The sequence below is a fragment of the Labeo rohita genome, chromosome 24, assembly GCF_022985175.1.
Source record: "Labeo rohita strain BAU-BD-2019 chromosome 24, IGBB_LRoh.1.0, whole genome shotgun sequence".
NCBI lineage: Eukaryota > Metazoa > Chordata > Actinopteri > Cypriniformes > Cyprinidae > Labeo > Labeo rohita.
Genome location: NC_066892.1, coordinates 15,886,451 through 15,911,310, shown reverse-complemented (window position 1 = coordinate 15,911,310; position 24,860 = coordinate 15,886,451). Strand labels below are relative to the sequence as shown.

At 35.9% G+C, this 24,860-nt stretch overlaps 1 protein-coding gene across 1 annotated transcript in view; it reads right to left on the bottom strand.

The window, feature by feature from the left end:
- The window catches only part of cntnap2a (contactin associated protein 2a), a 488,873-nt gene extending 464,332 nt beyond the window's left edge, over positions 1 to 24,541 (bottom strand). Inside the window, exon 1 of the mRNA XM_051098409.1 lies at positions 24,135 to 24,541. Within this exon, the coding sequence (XP_050954366.1) occupies positions 24,135 to 24,222 (88 nt within the window). The 5' untranslated portion in view covers positions 24,223 to 24,541. The remainder of the gene's footprint in view (positions 1 to 24,134) is intronic.
- Between the last annotated feature and the right edge of the window lie 319 nt (positions 24,542 to 24,860).

Sequence of the window (24,860 nt, the reverse complement as noted above, 5' to 3'; positions counted from 1 at the left end):
GTTTCCATCTCCTCAGAAATAATTGCATGTGCTGCTTTATTCACAATGTGACACTAACAGTGAAATGTTAAGACAGCAAAAGCCTAATATAACAAAGCAAAGATGGCTAAACATATTTATGTATCCAGTTGTGGAATGATGTGATTTTGTATAAAATCCCTTTCTAATACAGAGGTCTGTTAATTAAGCATATTAACTTTGAATGAATTTGAAAATTGAATTTCTTCTCTGAACAACTTAGCAGTACTCCAAGTATGAGATGACAACGTTCGACTGTATATATATGTGCACTTCTGGCAGCTCAGATTAATTCTTTTAAGATTTACCTGTAGGTAATATAACTAAACATAATTAAGGGGGAAGCCCAAAGGCATAAAGTAGATTGAAACGACAGAGCTTGGTATATAATTGGATAAGGGGCTTGATTAATTTTCTTCTACAAGAATTCATTAATACTTACCAAATCCATATTTCAAAGAGGGCATTTTAATTGTATTACCTTCCTTTTGAACTTATTGATTTATTACAGATTTGACCTCACTGTTTAAACTAGAGCTTCTGCATTATCAGTCTAGTGCAAACAAGCATCTCTCTTTAGACATGAGCTGCAACTGACATTAGTAAATTTACCTTTCTGTAATCCCTGAAATGCAATCAAAGGCTATTGAGACTCACACAACTGCAAGGACTAAACAAAACACAGTGTTATTTTGAGTTTCAGGCAACTTTTAATCTGTGCATATTGTATCACAACCATGGTGCAAATCACATGAGGCACATGTTGACAGAAAGTTAGATTTAGAAGTTAGTTAACACATTTCAAATGCCATTAAATAGTTACTATGGCAACAGATGGCATGTGAGTACTTGAAGATATTAGTATCAGACAATATATTGAAAAAAAACATAATAAATAACCACTGCTGTGGTTGCATATCACAAGTTTTATTTAAAAAGTTGTATTTAATGTAAAAATGTAATAATCACACTCTGATTTAGAAACCATACAATGCAGGATACGATGGAGAAAGGTGTTTTAGCCAAAGGTTTATCTTTTAGGATTACCTCTAAAATAAACTGTAATTTTACTAAAATCTAAAAACATCAATGTACACAAATCCCTCAACAAATGAGAAGTCCACTTCCAGAACAACAATTGTGCCCCTGATTTTGAACTTCCAAAATGTAGTATAAATGCAGCTTCAAAGGGCTCTAAGGAACAAGGGTCTTATCTAGTGAAACGATCAGTCATTTTTTTCGAAAAATTAAAATTTGTATACCTTTAAAGCACAAATGCTAGTGTAATACTAGCTCTGGGATGCGCGTCCACGACGCTATGTACTACAGAATCACGTTGAAAGGTCACGCACAATGTAGGCGGAACTACAGACCCAGTGTTTACAAAGCAAACGTGCAAAGACTAAGGAAGTGCAAGTAAGTCAAATGCTGTTTACAAACAAAAAGGTACAACAATGTCGGACGATTCTGAAGTTGTAGGAGAAAATAAGATTTTGGGTTTGAGTTTTGAGTTGGATTTTTGAGTTTTTCGCCATACCCTACCTTTTTGAGCCGGAGTACACAGATGATGAAATTAGACAGAGAGAGCAGACTGCTGCTGCGACACTCAAGTCTCTCAAGCCTCGGGCAGACCATGTTCAAACGGGACATGGTGGTGCACATGTGGAAAATGCCAACCAATGCTAACGGAGCAGGAATCTCAATGCTGTCAAGAATGTACCATATCTACTCCACTGTTGGAAAGAATCAGAAAGTCGGTTGGTGAGTCGCACGTGACCTTTCGACGTGATTCTGTAGTACGTAGCGACCGATCGTAACGAGCAATCGTTTCGCTAGATAAGACCCTTCTTCCTCGGCTGGGATCATTTAGAGCCCTTTGTTGCTGCATTTAAACTGCATTTTGGAAATTCAAAATCGGGGGCACCATTGAAGTCCATTATATGGAGAAAAATCCTGAAATGCTTTCCTCAAAAACCATAATTTCTTTATGACTGAAGACAGAAAGACATGAACATGGGGTGAGTAAATTATTTGTAAATTTTTGCTCTGGAAATGGAGTTCTCCTTTAGCAAATAGAACAAAAACTAAATCTTACAAATGTTGGTATTTAGATTAAATGACAAAATTAAGAAGACCATAGCCTTTCACCAAATGTATTGAGATTTTTGCCATTTGTGGTTAAGAGAAGACATTAACGGGATAGTTCAACCAAAAAATATGGAAGAAATACTTTGGAAGTCAATAGCTGCCATCAACTTTTTGGTATCAACATTCTTCAAAATATCATCTACTACTCAACAGAAGAAAGAAACTCAAACAGCATGAGAGTGAATCAGTGATGACAGTATTTTCATTTTTGGTTAAGATATCTCTTTAAAACAGTGGAGTCGTATTGCCTCCGGGGCATCTTACCCCATCTTACCCTACATGTAGTTATATTTTTGCTTGTAATTGTATCTATATATAGTTATATGCAGTTATATATAGCTCTACTTTGACAGCTGCACCCAGCAGACACACATTTTCAATTAATATGACTTTGGATACCTAGAAAAGTTTTTTTTCTTAAGTCATTTCCTCTTCCCTACTGGCAGAAAGGCAGAGGAATTGAAATATGTGTGTTTAATCTTCCCCCATCCTCTTCTAATAGTATAAAATAGTACCACAATCTCAGAATCATATGGAAATGTATAAACATATGAAAGTCGCATATATATCAAGGTCTGTAATAGCTGTATATCTTGACATTCATAAATCAAAAGCGATTACATATTCAGAGGAGGCTTGTTGCTCCACTGCGAAAAGGAGCAGTGATACATAACTCCTAACAAGCCACATGTGAGACAGATCCATGCAGGGGTTCTACATATGCACCTAAGTTAAGTGTGTTAATTTATGGCTGTTTGCTTGAGAGGGGGCAGAGATTCCCTTGAGACTCCTGCTACAGCAGGTAGTGATATATTTGAATAATAATGCAGAACTACTTAAACTTGTCCCGCGTGTGGTTAAACCTGCATGTGTGATGAGCTTAGAGACTTGGCAGAGGTTTGAGGAGGACCTAAAAAGACTGAATGAGTGCTAAACGGACTGCCAAGAACAGCTGTAGGACACCTCAACCTTTCTAAATATGTTTAGCAACCCAAAGTTATTGGACAAACTGGCCTGTGGCGACACTTCTGCAAAATGAAATAACATTGCTTCTTGCACGCATTGCGACAGTTTGAAAGTGTCCAAGGCACATTCAGTTTTATTTGTCAGTCATGCTAAAAGTGTATTCGGTTTCAGATAGATGAACGCAAATTTGGAAACATTTTATAAAATTACATGAGAAACAGAAGCAGCTAAAGTGGCATTTAAATGCATTTACACCTTTAATGAAGCTAAAATGTAGCCTGAAAGCATCTACATTGCAAAATTGCAACAGTATATGTGATTGAGCTTGGTGGTTAAAGTCTTTTTTATATATATAAAAATATGAAATGTTGGACAAAATGCAAAGGTAAGTTACTTTTAAATATGACAGTAAACTGCCAATAGGTGGCAGCAAGTGACTGTCTTAATGAATGAGTCATTGAGTCATGTCTTCAAATGATTCGTTCAGTTGGATGATTCATTCCAAAATGAAGCAAGTGCCTGTTTTTATGAATGGACCACTGAATCATTGACTCAAATGATTCATTCAAAATCACCAAATCATTCAGTAACAAAACACTTGTATGTTTTTCAGAGATGCGCGACTGTTTTGCTGTGATCTTTGGTTTTGAACTATTTTCATTTACCAAATCGAGCAAAAACAGTCAGCACTTACAATATTCTAAATGTCTTAAATTGTGTTCCGAAGATGAACAAAGATTTACAGGTTTGGAACGATATGGTAGTAAGTGATTAATGACAAAATGTTCATTTTGGGGTAGAGTAACCCTTTAAACATGGTCTTGCTAGACTAAACATAGTTAAATGGTATTTGTAGTAGAACTGTGGTTATACAAATGGTAAACAATGCACCAAAAAACATGGTTACTACACTTTTACTACAATAAAACCATGGTTAATTTTCTTAAGGGTACTGTCAAAACATTATCCATTGTAAACTGCCGTTTACACCAAATGTAATAAAAACAGAATCATTCTCGCCGAATGTTTGTGTGTCATATGGACTCATACCTGAGCACTCTGCATCACAAGTGCAATGCTGTACCAGGTGAGCTACTGAGCAAGTTTACCATGTTAAAAAGCCATACATTATGGCTTTTTAAGGGGTTAGAGCTGGTTAAGGGGTTAGTTTACCCAGAAATGAAAATTCTGGCATCCCTCATGTTGTTCCCAAACCCATAAGACCTTAGTTCATCTTCAGAGCACAAATTTTTGATAGCATTTCTGATCCTGCATAGACAGCAATGCAACTGACATGTTCAAGGCCCAAAAAGGTAGTAAGGACATCATTTGTTTCAACAGAAATAAAAGTTACTGGTGTTTTACTGCCTCTTGAGTTCACTTCAGCTGGAAACTGCAGTGAATTATATGTATATAGGAATGTTTTTGAAGTTTTGCAAATAGGTAGGTAGATGCACAATTTTCCAGTGAGCCTATATTGTGTTTTCTATCTAAAAAGACAAAAATTATAATTCTGCATTACTCCCAAACACCAAGCCGTGAGGCCAGCACCTCACAACACTTAAGAGTAATATGCTAATAATCATCAAAGTGCTCTGTGGACACTAAACAGCTTGCTGAATGCAAATGACGCATCTTTATTCTAATCTAAAGTTGCGGTGTTAATTATCTAGGTCTGACAGGGCTTGCACTTGTAAACAGTATGCTTGCGTGCCTTCATCGACTGCTCTCTAAGAGCTGCTGGTCATCTGGGCAGGTTAGTAGGTGCTCCTGTCAGTTATTCCATGAGATAGTGGTCCACAGTTGATTACATCCCCCCTACACAAACATACACGCTCTCTCTGTGAGGCTGCATGTAACACATGGCCCTTTAGTAGTGTACTAAGAGCCTCTCCATCTCCCATTATGGCTCTGGCTGGCACATGTTATTCACCAACTCACGCTTGTCTAAAAATACTCCGCACTGACCGAGCAGGGCACTTGCTAGGGATACATCAACAAGTATAAACAAGTCAAAAAGCCTTTTTTAAATGCTGCCCCCAATGAGAGAGCCAAGCAAGGGAGTACTGTTTACTTAGCAAATTAGTTTGCAAGCTAATGTGCAGGTACCCCACTAGCCACCCTAGTAAATGATATAAAGCCATAAGTGGCTCTCAGAGCTTTTGAGTGAGAGATAGAAGAGCCCTCAGAAATCCTCCACAAGTTCGTCTATTTATGTAGCAGGGAAAAAGGTACATGATGACTGGGAGAGCTAATGGAAAAGGCTCTAAATAGCATGATTCGGATAAGTAGTTTGAAAGCTAGCTTGTTTAGCAAGGTCCACACAGTTTTTTAATTGCATGCAGAGGTGCAGTATGATGAAGCTCGCAGCTATACTTCAGTGAGTTGCAGGTTGATTCGGCAGGAAAATAACAACGTTAAACACATGTAATAACATGTGTGGCTAATAGTTCTATATAGTTTGGATAGCAAAATAAAAGAGAGGGAGAAAAGTATCTTTTTGACATTCAAGGCTGTTCGACCCAGGGGCATTTCCTCCAAGGAGGCAAGGGAGGCAGTGCCTGCCCAAAATACTGGATGAGAAAAAAATTGTAATACAAAAATAAAACAACGACCCCCTAAAGCATGCAGTGAGTGTAAGTAAACAACTCACACACTTGGATATAACCACTTTGTTATGTCAAAATAATACTTAAAGTGGTCTGAAAACATGTTTTATAAGAGTTTTTAGTGAGTAATCAGCTTGTTGAAATTTAAAGTAAATCTCTGTGACCAATATTTACAGAGTTTGATGACTGATGATCTAAAAAAATGTAAAGTGCTTAAAAGTTAACTATTAAAAAGAATAGCTGAACATAAGTTCACAAATAATATCCTTTTTTTAAATTATTACTGCTTTGAATTATTATTTTGGAATCCATGTAAAATGCTTAAAAACAGCTGTATTTTGCAAATTCTTTGTCACAATTCTTTCAAGCAGCACAATGACACATATGCCAACATGGACAGGTTGTGTAACATATATATCCTGAAAACATGAACAAAACAACACAAGGTAAAATAAGTTATGATCTAGACTACATTAAATCATTGGTTTGTGTCCACCATAATGTAAGTTTTGCGTTGTGAAGATTTCAATCCAATTTTCAAAATATACATATATTGCAGTTAATTGCATATGCGATTATTTGCGTATATTGCAATTAATCGCATCCAAAATAAAGGTTTGTGTTTACATAATGTATGTATATGTATATATTGTATATATATTTAACAAAAATTCTATATTCATATATAAAATATATAAAATCTTTATATTTATGTATATTTTAAATGATACATAAATATATATACACATATATTTTTTAAAAATATATATACATGTATGGTTGTACATTTATATATACATATATACACAGTACATACACATATGTTATCTAAACACAAACTTTTATTTTGGATGCGATTAATTGCAATTAATTGCGATTAATCACAATTAATTATTTGACCCTAAATTATGTTATTAAATTTATACATATATATATATATATACACACACATAATAAATACACACAGTACACACATATATTATGTAAGCACAAACTTTAATTTTGGATGTGATTAATTGTGATAAAAAGTGATTAATCATGATTAATTTTTTAACAGCCCTAATTATATTATATTAATAATTTTAGTTGATATCTAATACAGCGCATCACAATAAAACACTATATTTTGTTCAATTCGTAATTTGCGCATATGCTAACATGGACAGATTGGGTGACAAAAAAATGGTTAATACAAAAATTTGAATAAAATATTAATAAATAGATTAGGGCTGTCAAACAATTAATCACGATTAATTGCATACAAAATAAAAGTTTGAGTTTGCCTAATATATGTGTGTGTACTGTGTGTAATTGTTATTATATATATAAAAACACACAAATCAATGTACATATATAAGAGAAATATGTTATGTACTAAAACATGATTATATATAATACAAATTTTATAAGAATTATAATAAATACATATACTATTTCTTAAACATATACATGAATGTATTTGTTTTTATATATAAATATTTACACACAGTTCACATACATATATTAGGCAAACTCAAACTTTTATTTTGTATGCGATTAATCGTGATTAATAGTTTGACAGACCTAAAATAGATGAAATGAAATCAAATTTAAAAATTTGTGTTTTATATTTAAGGACATTTTTCTTGATAAACAGCAAAAGAATGGTATTTATTTGAAATGTGTTTATTTATTTATTTATTTTAGTATTTTTTTGGTCAATTTAAGGCACCCTTGCTAAATAAAATTATTAATTTTGTAGAAAAAATATCTCACTGACCCCAGATCTTTGAACAGTGGTGTATAACAAACAATTAGGGTACTGTACTGGGTCGCCACTTGATTTCCAACAAAAAGTCTGTTGTCTGAAGCAAAACCGGTGGAGAACCACAGTTTACACTACAATATAAGTGCTACATCTTTACAAGCACACACCACACACAAAAACTCCCCCCAACAATTTCAGCATAAAAACCAAGAAAGATTGCAATGGTTTTGGCTACATATAACCTGTTGTTTCTCCTACAGCAGGGCCATTTGCAGCTGACATCTATAGGAGGGAGATAATTTCCTGCTTTACCTCCGAGGCGGCTACAGCTCAGGCCCATTGACATTCAGCGTGCAGGAGGCGAGAGTGCAGAGACTGACATTAGAGACAAGAGAGAAAAGAGAAATAGGAGCACTCTTAGACAAGAACCTGCGCCTCTGTGTGGAGATGCAATCTGCAGGAGCATATGGGGCGATTTCTCCCCACGACCGCCCGCCTGAGCCAGTCCACTGCACTTCAGGTTTATTATAGGGACTACAATAAAGGGAATGGGGGGAGGGGGCTGTCGTAGCCAATCACAGGAAGTGACAGTACTGCCTCGAAACATACAGGCAGCACTTTTGTTTTATTATGCACTGCTCGCTTTGATTTGTGGAGGGCGAGTACCGCCTCGGAAGAGCCGCTCTATATCCCAGCACTGGCATTACACCAAAGAATCGCATGGGTCGCAGCACTCGGCACAGCATAGTGCATTAGTAATTGTCCCATAGATTAATTCATGAGCCTGGGGATAAATCACAAAGTAGTAGACTGAGAGATGAACTTTGCTGCCATTCGTCAGATGTTTGACGTGTATTACTGAGAGAAATGAAAAGCAGATGCAGAGCATGAAAGGGTACGTGAAGATCAGAGAACAGAGGGACTCGAATTTACAGGATTATGAGCACTTCTGCAGGGCAATCGATAAAATTTCATTCCGATAAATTATTTAGAAGAGCAAAAATGACAAAATATGTGCTTTTAAATGTATCCTGTCACTGGGCGGGCTGCATTTTTAAAATGACATGCGGTCGTGCCCCCGAAGAATTCGAAGAGTGCGGCTTTGATGAAAAATTTAATTACAAATAAGATGTGATAAGAAGAAATTTGATTTAGTTTCTGATCCAATTAGATCTCTGGTCTTGCTCTCTAAGAGCATTCTGTAAAACTTCAAATGCAAAAGTTTGAAAGATCTGTCACCCACGCATGACCGTGTTAGATACAGAGCCGCACATCTTCTTAACAGATGCCTAGCATATCCCCCTCTTTTCTCTGACAGAGTTATTCAGCGGATTACCAGACCATTATTTTTATTTATTTATTTATTTTAATAGTGCACAATGTCAAAGCTTAGCAGAGGCATTTCTCTTGCTGCCTCTTGAATATGCAAATGCAAAAGTTGGTCAAATGGGCCGTTAGAGAAGTTAAGTCTGGTTAATGTTTTTTTCTCATTTAGTGTTTTAATTTTCTGTAAAATCAACATGAAATCTATAAACAGCATTCGGAATTTTGAGGTTGGTTAGATTTCTTTGAATATTTTTATCTCATATGCTCTCCAAGGCTGCAATGTATCACGAATTCAGTAAAAACAGTAATACTATGAAATATTATAGCAATTTTAAATAACTATTTTCATATATTTGAATGTAATTTATCCCTGTGATGCAAATCTGAATTTTCAAAAGCCATTACTCCAGTCTTCGGTGTCACATAATTCTTCATAAATCATTCTAATATGCTGATTTGGTTCAGGAGAGACAGAATTCTTCAGGATTTTTTGGTGAAAGTTCAAAATAAGAGCATTTATTTGAGATATATATTTTGTAACATTATAAATGTCTTTACTGTCACTTTTGATCAAACTAATGCATCCTTGCTGAATAATAATATGACTTTTGAAACTTTTGAACACTAGTGTGAATGAAATCCAACTTTCTTACGGTGAGCAAATCACTGGAGCAATTGCAAACAGCACTTTACTTTTTCACTTTTTGAGTTTATTTCTTGCATATTAACTACAATGGTTATAATCATAAAAAACTTAAAGGAGAAGTCCACTTCCAAAACAAAGTTTCTGATATAATGTACTCACCCCCTTGTCATCCAAGATGTTCATGTCTTTCTTTTTCAGTCGTAAAGAAATTATGTTTTTTGAGGAAAACATTTCTGCATTTTCTCCATATAATGGACTGCTATGGTCCCCCGATTTTGAACTTCCAAAATGCAGTTTAAACGCGGCTTCAAACAATCCCAAATGCAGTTGTAAACGATCCCAGTTGAGAAAGAAGGTTCTTATCTAGCGAAACGATCGGACCGCATTTGGGATCATTTGAAGCCGCATTTACACTGCATTTTGGAAGTTCAAACTCGGGGCACCATATCAGTCCATTATATGGAGAAAAATGCTGAAATGTTTTCCTCAAAAAAAAAAATTCTTTACGACTGAAGAAAGAAAGACATGAACATTGGGGATGACAAGGGGGTGACAATTTAGGCTTTAGGTGAGTAAATTATTTGTAAATTGTTGTTCTGGAAGTGGAGTTCTCCTTTAAAATGCAAATATTGTGTAATCGTAAGCTTATGATGAGAACAACCACACTAAGATGGTTTAATTTAGGCTTTAGGTGTCGTATCTTGACGCGATTTTAAATATTGCAGCATAACTGTATTTATAACTGTATACTCTACTGAGCAAGTTTACCATGCTAAAAAGCCATATTTATGGAGCTGGTTAAAGGGACAGTTCACCCAAAATTGAAAATTCTGCCATTAATTATTCACCCTCATGTCGTTCCAAACCCGTAAGACCTTAGTTTATCTTCAGAACACAAATTAAGATGTTTTAGATGCTATCCAAGAGCTTTCTGACCCTGCACAGACAGCAACGGTACTACCACGTTCAAGGCCCAGCAAGTCATTGTTAAAATAGTCCATATGACATCAGTGGTTCAACCTTCTTACTGTGAACAATCACTGGAGCGACTGCAAACAGCACTTCACTTTTTCACTTTGACTTTATTTCCTGTGTATTAGCCACCATGGGTATAATCACAAAAGACTTAAATTGCAAATATTGTGTAATCATAAGCTTATGATGAGAACAACCACACTAAGATGGTTTAATTTAGGCTTTAGGTGTCTTTATCTTGACGTGATTTTAAATATTGTGGATTTCGATGCTCTACAGGTCTTGGCTGCATACTTTGGCACGATGATATGGATAATCTCCCCCTGAACACTCCGATTATGATTGCGGAAATGAGGCTGCATATTTCCCAGAGGTATAGGAGTGTGTTTGTTTAGTGAAAGCATCTACAGCATGACAAATTCCCTTCTATGGAGGCTACAGTTAAGCTTGCTGACTTTTCCTACACATAACATTCACTCATCCCTCCTATACCCTGAGATCTGCTCCAATTTCCATCATCAACATTTCTGACCACAGTAATCCAAGGTCATTATTAGAGAGCAGACTGTTAAACCCTGGCTGAAATGTGAAGTGGATGTTGTGACATTTATTTTGAATATGGCTATCTCATCTCCACAGTGTGTACTAGATTTGACCGCCCAATAAATCCTGCAGAATATGCAAGCCAGTACTCACCAGTAAAGGTCAGTATAGAAAGTTGTCTTTTTACAATAATCTTTGCATACAGAACCCTCCAATGTGAGTTTTTTTTTTTTTTGTTTTCATTCACAGCTGTGATATAGAGTTTAATTATAAATGTACTTCACTGATGACTTTACAGCCCTAAATATTTGGCCATATTTGTTTTCCAGCATAAGCTAATAAGCTGTTGAAATCTCAGAGCAGCCCCAAACTATCTCAATTAGTTGATATTTGGCTTTCACAGGAATATGCTTGTTTGCTTGTGGCCTTAGGGCTCCCAAATACTGTCTCTAATAGGTCTCTGTTGGGGCTTTCGCACCAGAGGAACGTTTTTGCATTTCTTATAACTATCGGCGGAACTGCCCACTTTTTGGTGTTGTTTGCACCTGAGGAACTGGGAATGATTTTAGTTATAAGACGCCTGTTGGGGGTAACTAAATTAGCTCCTATTTTAGAGTAGAGCTACTGTACCAATAACAGAAGTGTATTATGATTAGCCAAACACGTCATACAAAATACTGAAACTCACCATTCTGTGAACAATGAAAACACCAGTAGATGGACCATCCTCCAGTTATTTTATGTTGTTAAATACTGCATTTAAAAGGATAGTAACAGATTGAAAATTGTCATTAATTACTCACCCTCATGTCATTCCAAACCCATAAGACCTTGCTTCATAGGACTTATGCCTGAGTGCTCTTAAGTGCAACGCTGTACCAGGTGAGCTACTGAGCAAGTTTACCACGCTAAAAAGCCATACATATGGAGCTGGTTCACCCAAAAATAAAACTTCTGTCATTAATTACTCACCCCCATGTCATTCCAAACCCATAAGACCTTGTTTCATAAGCCTGAGTGCACTGCACTACAAGTGCAACACTGTACCAGGTGAGCTACTGAGCAATTTTTCCATGCTAAAAAGTTATACAAAGTGCTAAAAGTGCACTCAATTTTATCCGAGACAGAATAATATAAAAATGGTTGTTCTATGTATCATGGCAGTTTGGAAATGTTTGGTGAGTAGTGTTAAAATGTTATGTACCACCTTCACTACTATAAAAAAATGCATTTGCTGAAGCAATAATCCTATTTTGTCTTGCTTCTCTAAGTCTTTGAGCTCTATTAGTGTGACTTGTGTTTCATGGGACTCATAACTGAGCGCTCTGCATCTAAAGTGCAAAATTGTACGAGGTGAGCTACTGAGCAAGTTTATCATGCTAAAAAGCCATACATATGGAGGTGGTTAAAGAGACAGTTCACCCAAAAATGAAAATTCTGCCATTATTTACACATCTTCATGTCGTTCCAAACCCATAAGACCTTTGTTCATTTTTGGAACAGTTCAGTTCAAATTCAATTCAATTCAACACAATTTAAAGGAGATTTCCACTTCCAGAACAAACATTTACAGATAATGTAAGGGGATAACTCATCCCCTTGTCATCCAAGATGTTCATGTCTTTCTTTCTTTCTTTCTTTCTTTCTTCAGTCATAAAGAAATTATGTTTTTTTGAGGAAAACATTTCAGCATTTTTCTCCATATAATGGACTGATATGGTGCCCAGAGATTGAAGCTCCAAAATGCAGTTTAAATGCGGCTTCAAACGATCCCAAATGCAGTTGTAAACAATCCCATCCGAGAAAGAAAGGGTCTTATCTAGCGAAACGGTCGGTTATTTTCATAAAAAAAAATACAAATAAATAAATGAAATACTTTTTAAATCTCAAACGCTCATCTGTGTATTCTTGCTCAAGACAGATAGGGTATGGCAAAAAACTCCAATCATATTTTCTCCGTAAACTTCAAAAATCATTTCAAAATCATCCTACATCATTGCAGAAGTTCTGACCCAGTCTTTGCAAAGTGAACATGCAAAGAAGATCAAACACCCTTAACAAAAAAGGTAAAACAGCGATATAGGGTGATTTTGAAGTTGAGGGAGAACATGAGATGGGAGTTTTTCAACATACCCTAACTGTCATGAACCGGAAAAAAAACAGAGTTCAGGCAGAGTAAGACAACATGAGCATTTGACATTAAAAAGTACATAAATTATATTATTTATATAAAAATAACCAATCGTTATGCTAGATAAGACCCTTCTTCCTCAGCTGGGATCATTTACAATCGCATTTGGAATCGTTTGAAGCCACATTTAAATTGCATTTTGAAAGTTCAAACACGGGGCACCATAGAAATCCACTATATGGAGAAAAATGCTGAAATGTTTTCCTCAAAAAGCATAATTTCTTTACAACTGAAGAATATGTGCCTTCAATATGGGAGTTGCGTTGCTGTCTATAGGGTCAAAAAGCTATTGGATTTCATCTTAATTTGTGTTCTGAAGATGAACAAAGGTTTACGAGTTTGAAACAACATGAGAGTGAATAATTAATGACAGAATTTGCATTTTGGGACTATCACTTTAACATCACATTTTGTAATATTTACATTGTTTTTTACACTGTGAATTATTTTTTCACCCAGTATTTTGAGAAGGCACTGCCTTCTTTGCTGACCTATATATTTTAGGCTTGTCTGACTAATGTTTGTGTGTTAAGATAGAAGAGAGTATTTTAATATTTAAAGCAGGACACATTTCAGGGTCTGAATATTTTTGCAAGGCACTGTAAAAAGGTAACATCACATTATTAATAAATCATGCGGTCCATGATCCAAAAGCATCTTTTTAAACATCCAGTGCTTAGCTTCTAAATATTGTTGGGGAAGGCACGGATGTCTAAAAAATGTGTTTAGTCAGAATACATGAATAAACAGCTGTCAATTTGCCTCTCATAACGGTGCAGTTACATCTTCTACCAGCAGGGGGAAACTATCCACACTAAGCTGCTAAACCTTGACCCCTGAGGTGAGACTTCATTAAAGTTTAATTAATCATGTAAATGAATCCAGTCAATACAGCTGGGTGTGCTAAAACAAGTTCGTGGGAAATTAGTGTAGGATAAGTCATAGCATTTAAAGCAACGGCACATAATACGCTGCGTTATCGAACACTGATGCAGGATTAATAATGTATTTGCATCAAATAGATGTTGACTACATTGGATTGTTTTTAATTTTCATACTGAATGTACACTGTTATTCCCAGCGTATGCCCATGAGTTGAGAGCGCTTGCGCTTTATTACTAGTCTGCTTTAAGAGACAAGAGCAAGTGCACTCAGAGTACAGCAACCGCTGTGCTATTAGATGAAAAGCTCACTCCTGTGTCTAGAGCCTATAGTCATAACAGCATCTCCACTGCCTGGAGAAAAGGGAGAGAAATTGTGCGTGCGCGCGATTGAATACTTGTATATGTGTGCGTTATAGAAGTGTGTGGGTGAGAAAGAGAGGAAAATAGTATGTGTGTGTATATAGGAGACAGACAGCCAGCAAGGAGGAAAGAGAGAATAACAAGATTTGGGTTTGTGTTTGTCTGTGTCATTCGAGGTAACACAGGCTGGGGAGAAGTCGCTTCTGTCTTCGCTTTAAGTCGATCAGACACAGCTCAGGTCTGGCAAAGGAAATAGTTTTCATCTGTCAAATGCTTATCAAAAATGTTTGGGGGTCTACATGGAGAGAGAGAATTTCGTTGATGTGAAGGAAAGCACTTTTTAACCTTTAGATATACTATGATTAAAGCTGCTATGAAAGCTCGTATCCATCTCAGATGAAAAAAAAATAATAAAAAAATTACCAGAATTTCAACTTCATATCTTATATATATATATATTGGAATTGCTCAGATTCTTCTTCTTTTTCTTCTCCGAAATTGCATTTTCTTGAAAATTTACATCTGATATGGGTTTCAGAAGTGGGTGTGGCAAAATGGGTTAATAGAGCCACCTATAAAATTTCAACAAAGTGCCCCTTCAGCTATGTTTCACATAAATGTATGAAATTCGGTAGACATATGTAACACACCAATACCTAGAAAAAAGCCTCTCGATACAATGTTTGAAACCCAACAGGAAGTCTGTTATTTTAAATGTTCTTTGCAAGTTTTGTGCCATTTTTGCCATTTCCAGGCGTTGTATTTAAACAAACTCCTCCTAGAGATTTAAAGGAGAACTCCACTTCCAGGACAACAATTTACAAATAATTTACCCACCCCCTTGTCATGCAAGATGTTCATGTCTTTCTTTATTTTTGAGGAAAACATTTCAGCATTTTTCTCCATATAATGGACTGCTATGGTGCCCCGATTTTGAGTGAGTAAATTATTTGTAAATTAATGTTCTGGAAGTGAAGTTCTCCTTTAAACAGATCAACACCAAATTTGGTCAGTGTAATCTAAAGTCCTTTGTGACATTAAATTGCGAAGATCTTGGGTTTTCGTTGAAGGGCGTGTCCGTAACAGCTTGACAAACTTTGATGTTTTGTCGTGAAAAAGGAAGTTGTTAAAATTCAGGCATACAATGTCCTGTCCTGAACACATGCCCTTGCCCATGCCCATATTCAGTTATAGCCATAGCGCCACCCACTGGCAACAGGAATTGACATGTTTTACACTAACGAACTCCTTATAGAGATTTAATGACATTAACATTATATTTGGTCAGTCTACTCGAAAAACCTTTGCGATGTTCTTGGGAATAGAAGGTGTTGTTGTTCAGCCATACACTGTCCTATCTGCCCCTAACTTCACACATTTAATAGGAATCCTGGCCTGAACACATCTAAAGGCCAATATTGTGTTTTAATCATAGCACCACCTGTTGGCAACAGGTAACTCAAAGATATGGGGCCCTATCATGCACCCGGTGCAATGCGGTGCCAGACACAACGCAAGTGTTTATTGCTAGTTTCAGCCTGACATATTTATCATTTTAACATCTTGCACCACATTGTTTAAATAGCAAATGCATTTGTGCCCATTTGTGCACCCGTGGGCATGCTGGTCAGAAAATGAGGTGTGTTCAGGCGCATTGCTATTTTGAGGCAACTGAAATAGGCTGCGCCACTAATCAACTGAAACCTGGTCTAAAGTCAATGGCGAAATATTTTTTTGTTGTTATTTAGTAATATTAATATTTAGTAATATGCGTCTATAGGCAGGTGCACAATGCACATACACTCTGCTTATTACACAGACAGGGATGCGCAGAAGTCAAATATTACAAATGAAAGTAAGAGTTTAATTGAGTACATATATATAAAAAGGCCTACATGTCATAATGGATAGTCAATCGCTTTCTTATGTGAGCTGTTTTTTTGGTTCACTTTCGGTTTTGAAAATGATCACGTTCAGCAAAGAAGGGAGAGGATGGACAGGAGGTGCCCAGGAACTCATCTGAGGGGACCTTCAGCCTTCAGTCTTTCTTCTAGCAAATTCCACCTTGTAAATAGCGAATCCGCCATGGCGTGAGCGCAACTGGCTCTTAAAGGGAATGGGGGATGGAACTCTGATTGGTTTAATGCACATTACACCCAAAACTCACCCATGACTCATTAAGCGAATAGGGACAACCCTTTTAGACCATGCGCCGAGTGCGCAGACCATTTCTTCCGTCCCTAAAATAGCAAAAGTGGATTCAGATACACCCTAAGTGCGCTTTAGACCATGTGCTTAGATCGTTAAAATAGGGCCCACCATGTTCAATCTGCACCAAACCTCATGTTTGATAAAAGTGCTGGCCTGAAGACATCTACAAGCCAATATCCAGTTATAGTCATAGCGCCACCAGCTGGTAGCAGGAAGTTTGGCACATATAAATGACTTTGATATATTCCTTCTATATTTACCACTTTAACTGCTTATTGCCCACCATTCGCTGTTTTCCTAAAGCCACCGCGTGGTGTTGAGTCCGGGTGTGAGGGCCCTTTCAACACTGCTTGCAGCTTTAATTATGATTTCTCATAATTGTGATGCTACTGTTTATCTTTTGATTGCAACTAATTTTCTCATAATTTTGACTTAAAAATGAGAAAAATAGTTGCAATTTAGACTGCGACTATTATTTTCTTATAATAATCAGAACTTTATATCTCACATTATCTTCTGTAACTGACTCACAACTACATACTTTATAATTTCAACTTCATTTCTTACACTTCTGACTGTATTTCTCAGAACTGTGTTGTTTTGTGAACAAAACTTGTGACTTGTAAATGAATCATTGTGACTTTCTGACACAACTGTGTCTATTTTTCACAACTTTGATCTCAGAATCTGTTGCCTGTCATTGTGACTTTATCTCACATTTGCAACTTTATTTCTCATAATTGTAACTTTATTTCTCGTAGTTGTAACTTTGTAACTCACTATATGTGACCCTGGACCACGAAACCAGTCTTAAGTAGCACAGGTGTATTTGTAGCAATAGCCAAAAATACACTGTATGGGTCAAAATTATTTTTCTTTTATGCCAAAAATCATTAGGATTTCAAGATCATGTTCCATGAAGATATTTTGTATATTTCCTACCGTAAATATGTCAAAACTTAATTTTTGATTAGTAATATGCATTGCTAAGAACTTCATTCGGACAACTTTAAAGACGATTTTCTCAGTATTTTTATTTTTTTGATACCTAGATTCCAGCTTTTCAAATAGTTGTATCTCAACCAAATATTGTCCTATCCTAACAAACCATACATCAATGGAAAGCTTATTTATTCAGTTTTCAGATATTGTATTAATCTCACTCTTATGATTGATTTTGTGGTCCAGCGTCACATATCATCTTTATTTCTCACAATTGTGACTTTTTTGCTAGTAATTCTGACTGTATATCTCACAAGTGCAAATTATACCTCTCACAGCTGCAGTTTTATATCTCACAGTATGACTGTTTCTCATTTCAAACATGAATCAAGTTATTCTTACAATAACCTAATTTATGTTTTTCTTTGAAACAGAACGGACATCCACAATATGTTGTTTGGAAACACAGATGGTCAAAATACAGTGAGTGAGATGCTGAGATCCAATTCCTAATCATAAAAACTAAAAGTTTCAGCTGAGATTTCCATATGTTGTGAATGTTTCCTACAAACAAAGCCATTTATCAGGTGCTGGACACTAAAATTCAATACAGTCATTCAAAGAGTAGTTCAAGACCCTTCAGTAAACTGGCCTACATCCTCATATCTTTTCTGATCATTCTCTTGTAGCATGATTGCTGTGCTGACCAATACAGCATTTGTTTAATGTCAAAAGCAAACAAACAATTTCTTACAGAGAATTTTAAAAGGTCAGTTTGCCTTTCTGGCCTTGTGTACAATCTTATCTTGATTAATACAAGACAAACCACTTTGCAAGAAAGCATTTCCCTTCAAATCAATTTCAAATCAGTCATACAAAACTAAAAAGGCAGCTCATTAGGAAGATTGTAGAAAATGTGCACCTCCGCCAAAGACAAATGTTGTTATTTCAGTTTGGCACTGCATTCAAGTTGTTGTTTAAGGTCCCTTAATACCCAATTTACTTACAGAAATTAAGTGAATTAATCTTTCAGGGACTGCCTGCACAGATGCCTGCCATTTGCTTTTAAGTACGAAAAGTGTTGGTATAGAAATGACAGACCGTACCAAATGTAGAAACAAAGAAATAAATGAATAAAGCAGCTTATGCATTCAATTTAACTCAGCAAGAAGCCTTAAACGGGTTTGCTGCATCTACGTGTTTTGTAAGGACAAGCAAATTGGCTTGAACTCAGGTGACCAAGCGTTACATCCTGAGGCAGCAGTCTTGTTTTCCCACAGGGTGTGCAACTTAAGAACTGAACCAGACGAGTGGGTTTAATTTCAGTGTTTTGTATTGCTCACTAATGGTCTAAGTCTTAATTGCTATGCTTTTTGCAAGTCCTTTGTTTCTATCCGTCAAAAAAAAAGCCATTTTGTTGATTATGGATAACAACTTTTGTTCTAAGCAAATGCTGCTTCTAGAACAGACAGAAGTGTTGCATAAAAATACATTGGGATGACATCATATATACAAAGAATAACATTTCTCAAATAGACAAGTTTCTTGTTTAACACAATTTTAATTGCCGTCTCGAGATGTGTTTCTTCAGAAGTGGAGTCTCCGCTGAGCAATATCCAATGTGACATGTTCAAATTTCACTGAAACTGCGACTCTGTATATTATAAATGTGCAATTTATACCTCACAATTGCAACACTTTTTCTCATAATTTCAACTTCTGACTTTATTTTCTCATTGCTTTGGCTTTATATATTGTGATTGCAACTTTAAATTATTGTGACGTTCTCATATTTCGACTTCATGTCTCAGAATTGTGAGTATTTCTCATAATTGCGGCTTTATGTCTCACATTTGTGCCTTTATTTTTATAAACGCATCTTTGTCATATTAGCAACTTTATATAACTCACAACAGCAAATATTCTTATAGTTGTGATATGTTGGTATTGCGGGTGTTTGTCACAACTGTGACTTTATTTCTCCCAATTGTGGTTTTATATATCAGAATTTCAACTTTATTTCTTACAATTGTGACTTTCACAACTGCAACTATTTTCTTAAAGTTGTGACGTTATAGCTGATTGCAACTTTCTCAAAACTGCAACTTATTTCTCTTTGTTTACAACTTTAAATCTCACAGTTGCTTGCAACTTTATATTTCATAACTGCACCTTTATTTCTCACTGTTGCAACTTGAATTTGCACTATTTTTTTATAACCGACTAACACTTCCAAAATAGGCATAATAACAAATTTAGTTGCCATCTCAAGATTAATTTCTTGTGAAATCTTGGTTTCTAAGAGGAGTCTCTGCTGCGCAACATTAACAGTGACATGTTCACATTCCACTGAAAATGATTCTATCTTACCTCACAATTGCAACACTTTTTCTTATCATTTCAACTTCACAGCTCACACTTCTGTCTTTATTTCTCACAGCTCTGATGTTATATATTAGGATTGCAACTTTAAATTACTGCCAATTTGTGTCTTTGAATTGTGACTGGTTTTCTCATAACTGTGGCTATTGCTTATAATTGTGACTTTATGTCTCACCATTGCAACTTTATTTCTCACAATAGCCACATTGTTTATCATATTTACAACTTTATCACAATTGCACCTGTAGATATCAATGTGACAATTCTTATAATTGTGATATCTTGTGATTGTAACTATTTCTCACAATTGTGGCTTTGTATCTCAGAATTGTAACTTCATTTCTCACATTTGTGACTTTCACAACTGATTATTTTTTATTATAATTGTGATGATATATTTTGTCATTACAAATTGATTTCTTAAAACTGCAACTTATTTCTCACAATTGTGAATTTGTGTTTCAAAATTTGCCACGTTTTTTCTCATAATTGTGACTGTTGCTTGTAATTGTAACTTTATTTCTCACAGTTGCAACTTCATTTGTCAAATTTACAACTTTATTTCTCACAATTGCAACTCTAGCTATCAATTTTGATGATTCTTATAATTGTGATATCTTGTGATTGGAATAATTTCTCACAATTGTGACTTCATTTCTGACATTTGCAACTTACACAATTTTAAAATTGTGACTTTATTTCTTACAGTTGTGACTTTCACAGTTGATTATTTTTCTTATAATTGTGAAGTTATATCTTGTGATTGCAAATTTATTTCTTAAAACTGCAACTTATTTCTCATTGTTTTCAACTTTGAATTCACAATTGCAACTTATTTCTCACAATTACAAGTTTGTGTCAGAATTATGACAATTTTTCTCATAATTGTGAGCCTGTGTCTCACATGTGCAACTTTGTTTCTCACAATTGCAACTTTAATTCTCATATTTACAACTTTATATCTCACAATTGCAATTTTAGTTCTCACAATTGTAACTTTCGATACCAATGGTGATTATTCTTATAATTGTGATATCTTATGATTGAAACTACTTCTCACAACTGTGACTATTTCTCTCACAATTGCAACTATTTCTCACATGTGACTTTCACAATTGTGACTATTTTTCTTATAATTGTGATGTTATATCTTGTCATTGCATCTTATTTCTCAAAATTGCTAATTTATTTCTCATAATTGTGGCTTTCACTATTGTGACTATTTTTCATAATTGTGATGTTATCTCTTGTCATTGCAACTTTATTTCTCATAAATGTAGCTTTGTTTCTCAGAATTGCACTTATTTCTCACATTTTTGACCTTCACAACTGTGACTATTTTTCTTTTGTGATGTTATATCTTTTGATAGCAACTTCATTTCTTAAAACTGCAACTTGTTTGTCATTTGTTTACAAATTTAAGTCTTATTGCAACCTTTCTTTTCACAATTGCGACTTCATTTCTCATATTTATAACTTTATTTCTTACAATTGCAAAATTTGATATCAGTGATGACTATTCTTAAAATTGTGATATCCTGTAATTGCAGCTATTTCTCACAATTGCAAATTTATTTCTCACATTTGTAACTTTCACAATTGTGACTGTTTTTCTTATAATTATGATATTATATTTTGTCATTGCAACTTTATTTATCACAACTGCAAACTAATTAAATTTTTTCTCACTCAACACCACCTTTAGGCATAATAACACTATTTTAATTGCCAACTTGAGATGAATTTCTTGTGAAACCTTGGTCTCTAAAAAGAATCTCCTCTGAGCTACATCTACAGTGACATGTTCACATTCCACTAAAATAACTTTGCCTCTGATCAGGTCATTGAGCTGCCACTTCAACTATCTTTGGCAGCTACAGAGAGCACGAAACCTGACAGCAAGCCGCGCTGATCGTGTGCATGGCGTGATTAAAGAAATTACACTAATGCCGTCCATTGTCCGGAGTAATTACAAATGATTCTGCTTTTGTGCTGTGATGAAACTAAGGTGAACAAAAAAAAGCTCCATCTGAGTTTCACTCTCAGCAGCAGCCCCCACATAAGCCAAATCAATCCAGTTACCTTTTCTTTTTAATCAGACCCGCGAGAGCTCGTAGGGAGATGGATGTTTATATCAAATGCTCCGGTAGCCTTGGCTAACAAAGAGAGAAAGAGATTTCAAAACCTCTGCAGCTCAATTAACATTTGCAAACTTTATCTCAAACCTCCATCCATCTGTCAGAGGGAGAATCAACTATCTCAGCTACTCAGTTTCTCTCCCACATGTAGCCGCAGAACTGGAAGAGATTAATTAAAAATATCTGTAACTGAATGATCTTGTTGATTAATCATTGTTTTGGCTTTTGTTTAAACGAGTCTTGCCTAGTTCTAAATTTGGGTTGACTATTCCAGGCTGTTAATCTTATTATTCCTGGCTACCTGTGGTCTATCCGGCGATAAACCTTTTCGCTTACTTGCATGTTTGCACCAAGTGTGTGCAATAAATCAATATTGGAGAAATCAGTCATTCATAATTCTCACGGTCGAAAAATGGTTGACTATGAGCTGCTTTACGTGTCGATGCAGAACAAACATGGATTTTATATTATAAGACCTACTATCCAATTATTTCTAAGAACCAATTTCTCCTTGACTCTATTGATTTTGCAGTGCTAACTCTCTGCAAGGCAATTAGCCAAGTAATTAAATTATGTAGTAATATTAAAGTGGTGGGTGCTTCAGGCTATATTAAAACCCATGCTTAATTCCACAAAATTGTCTGATTGCAAAAACTATTTTTTCCCATGCATTCCTAATATATCATTATTTTCTAACAGCCTCATTGTAATATTCCGGTGAAAAATGTTACATTTCTTCACCAAAAAATAAGTAGAAAATGTTACACTTTCACTGCTACAACCGCTGCAAACAACTCCGTGTTACATTTGTGAGTTAACAGTGAAGGTAAAGCGTCAATGTTAAGGACAGCTCAGTAGGGAAACCAGCAGCTCATTTTCAGCTCTTAACACATGATTCATAAAACTACATTCTGAAAATAATTTGCCAACTTGTTAAAATGGCATGTGAAAAATCTGAACATCAGAATTACTTAGCTTACTTGTAACGGAGAGTGTTGCATTGTAACACCGAGTGAGTTGTAACACTATTTTAATGAGAAACACTGGGCTAAAAAAGTAAAAATTACATCTTGTTTATAATGTGTGATCCTGTTAACTGATGGTATACGGCAGAATTGATTTCATCTGAATCAGCAGGTTGTCTAGTCTATTTTGATATATAACATCCACAAGCTACATCTACATGTAAAAAACTAGCAATATTATGACTGACCAGACAGGTTGTAACACTTTCAAAAGTCCTGTCTCAAAATGCACAGAATGGTACATTTGACATTAATTTGGTTAACACTAAATTAATTGTGAATAACACACCATCTTTTCTGTTTTATGTATCTAATGTTTATTTTAATAATTAATAAAAATGATTAATTAAAAAATAAATAAATACTAATAAATTCAAAATAACATCAGGCGATAGGGGATGGCAGTATTGGCAATATTTTGATTAATTTGAATAAATATAGCTATTTTTAGTATTTAAAAAATGACGTAAGTTTGATCACAATAAATCCATTCATAAACGTAATGTTTTCTATTAGTGCTACAGTAGTGATAGTAGGGTAGATTGTAAACGCGGCTCTTGCACTTGTGAATAATACATTATTTAGCAGTATATTTATAAACAACTTTAATATGAGAATAAACTTTTAGTTCCAGACGTTCAAACAAAACGTGTTGCAACACTTCCCGATTTCCAATCAATTTCACCGTTCCGGTTTGACAAAACTGAAACGCTGTCGTGTTTTACATTCAGTGCCATCAAGACGCTTTAGGTTAATGTTTTAGGTTAAATATCATCCGCACCACCTAAATACTGTACATGAATCCTCTTTCCATCAAAGGCTCGGTCGTTGCCGACCGCGATAAACTGGAATGTAACGCAATGACCAACAAGCAACAGCAAATAATGCAAGTTCTTCAGAAGAATCCATAACTACACCGGTTACATCTGTAGAGTAAATGCCACCGGACTTCTCATCTAAAGCACCCCAGCGTGCCAGATGCCTACCACTGCAAAAAGATCCACGGAATCAACTGCAACTTACGGGATGATGGAGAAGCTGCCTGAGAGATGCTGATGTGGCTTAAAATCCACAGCAAGAGCTTCAGCCCGGTCCCGGCGGGTGGCTCCATCCTCGACTATAGTGAGATGAGCGGAGACGCAGTTACTTTTCCTTCGCGCTGCGCGCTGTCCGGAAGAGCAGCTCCACAGAGCGCAGCCTCTAGATGAGCGAGACCCGCACTAACCGACGCTTCTCGGCTCTGGTACTCAGTGTCGATCAAATTCAGCGCAACAGTCCGGCTTTCCAAAAGCAGAAGACTAGAGTGGAGCACTTTAATGCGGTTGGCTATTTCAAGCCATGTCGAAGCTTCAGTATGTGACGCCTGCTTCGCGGAGGTCGCTGTCCAGGTGCTGAAGTTACTCCACGCAGCGAGCGCTCGTCCATATAAACACAGAACCCCTCTCTCCTCCGAGTTGGTACGTTCCACGAAACAGTGGAGCAGCCCTCGCGGGACAGGGGCCATTGCTTTGAGCGCCTTCTCATGGGCAGCAGAGAATAGATAACATTTGAATGAGAGTCGCTTTTATGTTTGTAACTAAAGCGGTTTCTGGAGGACTGATGATAATAGGCAAGATCTTGGCCGTGGAGTTCACTCAAATTACAAGGGCGGTCGTGATGTTTAAGTAATTATAACGAATTACTACTGCAGAAATATCCACAGAAATATATAGAGTACAAACGGTCCGCTAGAGGGTTCTGTGGAAAAAT